Source organism: Nycticebus coucang, chromosome 3, assembly GCF_027406575.1.
Source record: "Nycticebus coucang isolate mNycCou1 chromosome 3, mNycCou1.pri, whole genome shotgun sequence".
NCBI classification, from domain to species: Eukaryota; Metazoa; Chordata; class Mammalia; order Primates; family Lorisidae; genus Nycticebus; species Nycticebus coucang.
In genome coordinates, this window is record NC_069782.1 from 74,428,351 (window position 1) to 74,434,885 (window position 6,535).

General features: G+C 49.7%; 1 protein-coding gene across 1 annotated transcript; it reads left to right on the forward strand.

The window, feature by feature from the left end:
- The first annotated feature begins 326 nt into the window (after positions 1–326).
- On the forward strand, positions 327–6,308 carry LOC128581029 (uncharacterized). The gene is made up of 5 exons (XM_053583483.1): positions 327–456; positions 554–680; positions 864–1,014; positions 1,420–1,633; positions 5,121–6,308. The coding sequence occupies exons 1-5, from the start codon at positions 327–329 to the stop codon at positions 5,702–5,704; spliced, it is 1,206 nt and encodes a 401-aa protein (XP_053439458.1). The 3' UTR covers positions 5,705–6,308.
- The last annotated feature ends 227 nt before the right edge of the window (positions 6,309–6,535 follow it).

Here is a 6,535-nt window from a genome sequence, read left to right on the forward strand (position 1 = left end):
CAGGTGCCCTGTGATTGAAAACCCTGCACTTGCCCTAGGTCTTCTCAGTCACTTTCACAGGTTTGGGAGGTTCTCACCCCACGAGATTATCACGTGAGCAACTTCCACCTGAAAAATCCCTCCTAAGCCTAGCCCCTCCGAGACGCCTTAGGTGGTCTCTAGATTTCTTGGGCTTTCCTCCAGCGCAGCCAGGGCATTTTCTTTTCTCTCTCGAATCTTCAAATCAGGGATACTCCAAGACCTGGCCTAGACCTTCAGCCGGGCGGACCCAGTAAGTGTTACTAGCGGACACCGAGCAGCCAGCAGTTACAGCTACAGCTACAAAAATGTCTTCTGCAACCACCACCCCACCGGCCAATCGCCGATTCCGCTTCAGCCGCGTCACAATGACGCGCACGGTTCCGCCCCCCCTGCTATCCTTTTGTCCTTCCAAGTGTGCAGCTTTTTCTGTAGAAGGTGGGGTCGAGAAGGTGGAGAGTGCCCGCGATAACGCTGGCAGCTAGTAGCAGTGTTGGTACTCAGACTCTTGAGGCTGATGTAACTGGGGGCGTAGAACCGAGTCAGGGCTGGACACGCCGGGTGCAGGAAAGCTTCCAAAAGCGTTGCCTGCGCTCCACCGGCAAGAGCGGAAGTTTCCGCCCTAATGCGCCTTACCCTGCCCCAGAGAAGGCCCGCCCAGAGTGCGCGGCCGGGGGTTTCCATGGTGATGGCAAACAAGCCTCTACTGCCTTAGCTACTACTGCCAAGTCCCATGGGTTCCATCCTCCTCTAGGGGCTGCAAGGGACGCCCGAGGAGTAGGATGTGTGAGCTGGAGCCCAGGGTGAGGGGCGCCCTGGGAGAGCGGACTGGGGGTACGAGGTAGAGGGCAGCGTCCCCGGGGTCGAGCGGGGACTGGGCCCACTTTGGGTGGGGACCGGGTGGTGGGATCCGAGGTCGAGAGCCGAACATTCGAGACCGAGTGGGAACTGAATCCCCTGGAGCCAGGGACCGCGAGGCTGAAGCTGAGGATCCAGGTAACAGGACCCGAGGTCTGGGGTCGAGGGCCGCGCAACTATAACCCAGCAGGGGACTAGACCTACCGTCGGTGGAAACGGGGAAACTGAGATCTGGGATCCGGGAGGTTAGAATACATGACGAGGTCCTTGTACCCGGGACCAACTGGGAATTGCGGCTAAGCCGGTAGTGACCGTGGGGCTGGGATCTGGAATCCGGGAGGCGGGATCTGAGGTCAGGCACCACACACCGGAGACCGAGCGACGACTGGGCCCTACTGGCATCAGGGAGGTAGTGTGTGAGTCCAGGAATCGTTCGCCCAGCACTGGTCCCACGGGGTGGGGTCATTGGGGTTTGTGCACAGCCCAGCAGGTAGCGCCTGACCGACACATACTCGCGAAGAGGCACTCGAAATGAAATGAAAGCCCTGCGCTCACGTGGCCGACCGCGCCCGCGAGTTGCACAAGACTGCCTTGTGGGAAGCTGACTCCGCCCGCCGCCAGAGCCCGGCTCTCGGGCCCTGCGGCCTTTCTTCCTCCTCGGTGGCCGCGCGTGTGCTCCGAGCGCCGGGGTGCGCGTCGCTCTCCTGTTCTAAAGGTATCGTGTTGGTGTTTGGAGTGAAAATCTTTGCCTCCCGAGGTTAGTCGGCCGTTTGTTTCCTTTTGCTTTACTTCCTTGTATCTCTGAATGTATTTTGCTGATTCCTCACCGCTGCGAGGAAACTTCTGGAAGCGGCCCCGGCTCGGGCCGCGCTCTCTCCCGCCTTCCAGGGACCATCGAGGTACGGACCAGGTCCCTGCTGAGCGTTCCCGGAATAGGCCAGCTCGGTCGGGGACCCGGCCCACCTCCCCGCCTGACCACCCTCGGGCACGTGGTGGCCGTCTGGGAGGAGGGAGGAGAGCTCGACATGGAGCGTCCTTCAGCTTTTCCTTCCGTTTCAGCCAGAGGTCGAACGAATGTGCCGCCTCCTGGTTTTCAAACTACTCTTGGGGCGGCGCGGCCGCGGCCGCGGCAGCTTCCCGGAACCACGTGGGCTGGGGTTGGAGGCCGCGGAGCACTTGGTGCGGCTCTAGTCCCAGGCGGCCGGAGCCTGGTGCAACCGGGAGAGTTTGGAACGCTGCAAGTAATCTTTTGATTCAAAAAGTAAAGCAAAAGGAAAAAGAAACGGTCGATTAAGCTCAGGATTTCACCCAAAGCAAAGATTTTCTTTTCAAACACCAACACGATACCTCTAAAACAGGCGAGTGACGCACACCCCCGAGCACACAGGCTACACACATCACAGGCCGGGCACGGTAGTTAACGCCTGTAATTAACATTCCGGGAGGCCGAGGCGGTCGGATCACATCAGCTCAGGAGTTTGAGATCAGCCTGAGCAAGAGTGAGAACCCCTTCTCTACTAAAATAGAAAAAATAAATTAGCTGGGCACTGTGGCAGGCACATGTAGTCCCAGCTACTTGGGAGGCTGAGGCAAGAGGGTCGCAGAAGCCCAGGACTTTGAGGTTTCTGTGAGTTGTGACTCTAGGGCTCTCGACTCAGGACAAGAGTGAGACCCTATCTTGAAAAAAAGAAAATAACTCGTTGAACTCAAGTGAATTCAAATAGCCCTCTGATTGTGTATTAAATATTTTTATGCAGCTGGTTTGTTTAAATGAAGATCTGAACAAGGTCGCACTTTATTTTTTAATTCAGAACAACACTGTCCAATAGAAATACAATGCAATCCAGATGCACATATTGGTTGGTGCTTCCTCTTTTGTGATGTTTAGCAGCTATTAATGATCATTGCCTAGATGCATCATTTTCTTTTTCTTTTTTTTTTTTTTTTTTTTGCGGTTTTTGGCCAGGGCTGGGCTTGAACCCGCCACCTCTGGCATATGGGGCCGGCGCCCTACTCCTTTGAGCCACAGATGCCACCCCATCATTTTCTTAATTTCAAAATCAGTGACATTTTAATTATATATTCCTCATTTATTAGTAGGAATACTTTATATATTTCCTTCACTCTTGGGCCTCAGCGATTCTCTTGCCTCATGAGCCACCCAGTAGCTGGGACTACAGGCACTGGCCACAATGCCTGGCCATTTTTTTTTAGAGAAGAGGTCTCACTGTGGCTCAGGCTGGTCTCAAACCTGTGAGCTCAGGCAATCTACCCACCTTGGCCTCCCAGAGTGCTGGGATTATAGGCTTGAGCCACCTCGCCTGGCTATAGGATGTATTTTAATCCACAGCATGTGTTAGTCTCTCTGATGCTCAGTTGAACCAATTTTTGGCCACTGAGAGGCCTTCAAACTGGTTCACAGTTCTTTCTTGACACAACTTCAGTTTAGCATTTCCCATGAAACATTAAAAGACTTAATCTTACCTCTTACTTTGTCCCCATTGACGTATGGGTATGAGAAATTGTAGTAATTGACTTTGAAATGGTTGAGTACCCTTGCAATACCGAAATAAACCCAACTTGGTCATGATGTTACTGCTTGTGTATTGCTGGATTTAGTCAGTACATATTTTGGGACTATTGAATGTAAGTTTGCAGTGAAACTTGATAAACTAATTCTAAAATTCTTTTAGAAATGGAAAGTCAATTCCAGGTTGATTGTAGATTTACTTGTAAAAATGCAAATCAAAACAGAACTTCATAAGTTAAAAAAAATAATCATATGGGCTTAGGCTAGGGAAAAGATCTCTTGAGGGCGACCTGTGGCTCACTGAGTAGAGTGCCAGCCCCATATACCAAGGGTGGCTTGTTCAAACCTGGCCCCTGCCAAACTGCAACCAAGAAATAGCCGGGCGTTGTGGTGGGCGCCTGTAGTCCCAGCTACCCGGGAGGCTGAAGCAAGAGAATGGCCTAAGCCCAGGAGCTGGAGGTTGTTGTGAGCCGTGATGCTACAGCACTCTACCAAGGGCAACAAAGTAAGACTCTGTCTCTAAAAAAAAAAAAAAGATCTCTTGAAAGTGACACAGAAACAATAATCATTAAGGAGTGACAGAGTGGAATTAAAAATTCAACTCCTATTAGGTTTCTCCTGACAGTATACCCTTCTTACAGAACTCTTCATCTAGTTCAAATACAGATGTTCCTCTACTTGTGACGAGGTTACACACCAATAAGCCTACTTATAAATAAGCAGAAAATGTGTTTAAAACACCTAGCCCTATACATGTTTACAACACTTCCGTTAGCCTCCAATGTAAGTTTAATTGGGCAAGGTCATCTAACAGTACCTATTATAAAAAAGTTGACTATCTCATATAATTTATTTAGTGTACTGAAGTGAAACACAGAATGCTATCCATGTACTTAGGTATGGTTTTTACTTTCATTAACAGCAAAATGTGTAATTCTTTAACATAAAATATCCAAGGCCAGGCACAGTGGCTTACAGCTATAATCCTAGCACTTTGGGAGGCCAAGGCAGGTGGATTGCCTTAGCTTAGGAATTTGAGACCAGCCTGAGCAAGAGCGAGATCTGGTCGCTAAATACTAGCCAAGTTTTGTGGTGGGTGCCTGTAGTCCCAGCTACTTGAGAGGCTAAGGCAAGAGGATGGCTTGAGCCCAAGAATTTGAGGTTGAAACATAGGTGCGCTATGACACCACAGTACTCTACCAAGTGTAATAAAGTGAGACTCTCTCTCAAAAAAAAAAATCCAGTCACTGCTTACATCATTACAATTGTTCTATAATTGTCCATCCAGATCACTTGAATTAAGTTCAAAGGTTCCTAAGATAGAATTGCTTGTTAGGTATAAATGTTAGAAATTGTGTTTAAAATGTTATTTTGATTATACAAACTTCACATGAGTCCAGGGTCAAATCTACAAAAGAAGGTATTGTATATCCACTAGTTGTCCTTTTAGTCTAGTGGTTTCTCTTACATACTGGGGTGCTGCTCCTCCCTTCCCCTTCTCCCTAGCTGGTACTCAGGACTTTCCCCAGGTCACTCCCTCGCTCCTTTCTGGAGAACTCTAAGAACTATCTTCGTTCTCACTTTTCTTTTCTTCTTTTTTTTCTTTTTGCATTTTTTGTCTGGGGCCAGATTTGAACCCACCACCTCTGGTATATGGGGCCAGCGCCCTACTCCTTTGAGCCACAGGTGACTCCCTCTCTCTTTTTTCTTTCAGTTTCCCTTGGTGACATCTTGGCAGGCCAGGTGACACTTCCTCCTCTGCACCCCGTGACCCATGTCTGGCTCTCAACCTTGGATCACAGGGCCTCGCTTCCTGGACTCCAGACCCCTGGCTTCCTGAGCTACCAGGAGGAGGCCCCCATCAATGCGCTTGTAAACCCTTCTTGGCATCTCGGCCCATCCCACCCAGGGAAGGAAGGACTGGGACCCCAGGAGCTCCTAGAGGGCAGACAGCTCCAGCCCCTGCTGTCCAAGGAAGTCCCCCACCCCCACTGCTTGCCTTCAGGTCCCATGAGGACCACCCCTACCCTCTACCTCACTCCTGCAGGGTCCCTAGATTCCCTGCCTGTGAAGGCCCTGGGGTGGCCTATGCACGGAATGACCTCATCAGTACTTACCACCAAAACATTCAAAAGCTGGGCCTGGGGCGGCGCCTGTGGCTCAGTGAGTAGGGGGCCGGCCCTGGCCAAACTGCAACAAAAAAATTGCCGGGCATTCTGGAGGGCGCCTATAGTCCCAGCTACTTGGGAGGCTGAGGCAAGAAAATGGCCTAAACCCAGGAGTTGGAGGTTGCTGTGAGCTGTGACGCCCCCGCACTCCACCAAGGACAATAAAGTGAGACTCTCTCTAAAATAAAATAAAAGCTGGGTCTGTTAGAAAGCGCTTGTCCTGGGTCACTTGAATTTCTATTTTAGGTTAAGAACAAAAAGAAGATGCACCTGGATTTGAGGGCCTCTGTCCTACTCAATCAACTCTTGGTCTTAGAGTAAAACGATCTGAAACACAGTCCTGAGACCTCAGCTCCCATGGACTTTGGTTTAGGGGCAAACTATCAGAAAAATTAAGAAACTCTGGGCAGGGCGCAGTGGTTCCTAACACTTTGGGGGGCCGAGGCAGGTGGATTAGGCCTAAAACCTAGCACTCTGGGAGGCCCAAGTGAGTGGATGGCTTGATCTCAAACTCTCAGGAGTTTGAGATCAGCCTGAGCAAGAGTGAGACTTTGTGTCTACTACAAATAGAAAAACTAGTTGGGTATACTGGGGGTGCCTTATAGTCCCAACTCCTGGGGAAGCTGAGGCAAGAGGATCACCTGAACCCAAGAGAATGAGTTTGCTGTAAGCCATGATGATGCCGCAGCACTTTACCCAGGGTGACAGAATGAAACTCTCAATAAATTAAAAATTAAAAAGATAAAGTTTTTGATTTGGCATTCTTATTACATAGTGTTCAATGAATGGGCAAGTTTTTAGTAAAGAAACAAAAATTAGAAAACAATGCCAGTGCATTGAATACTGCTTCATCTAATACGTAGGCAACTAAATTGAAAACAATTAGTTGTCAATGTAATGAAGATTATTTATCATTCAGTTCCATATGTAGTAAAGGAAATCCACCACATCCCACACAGGT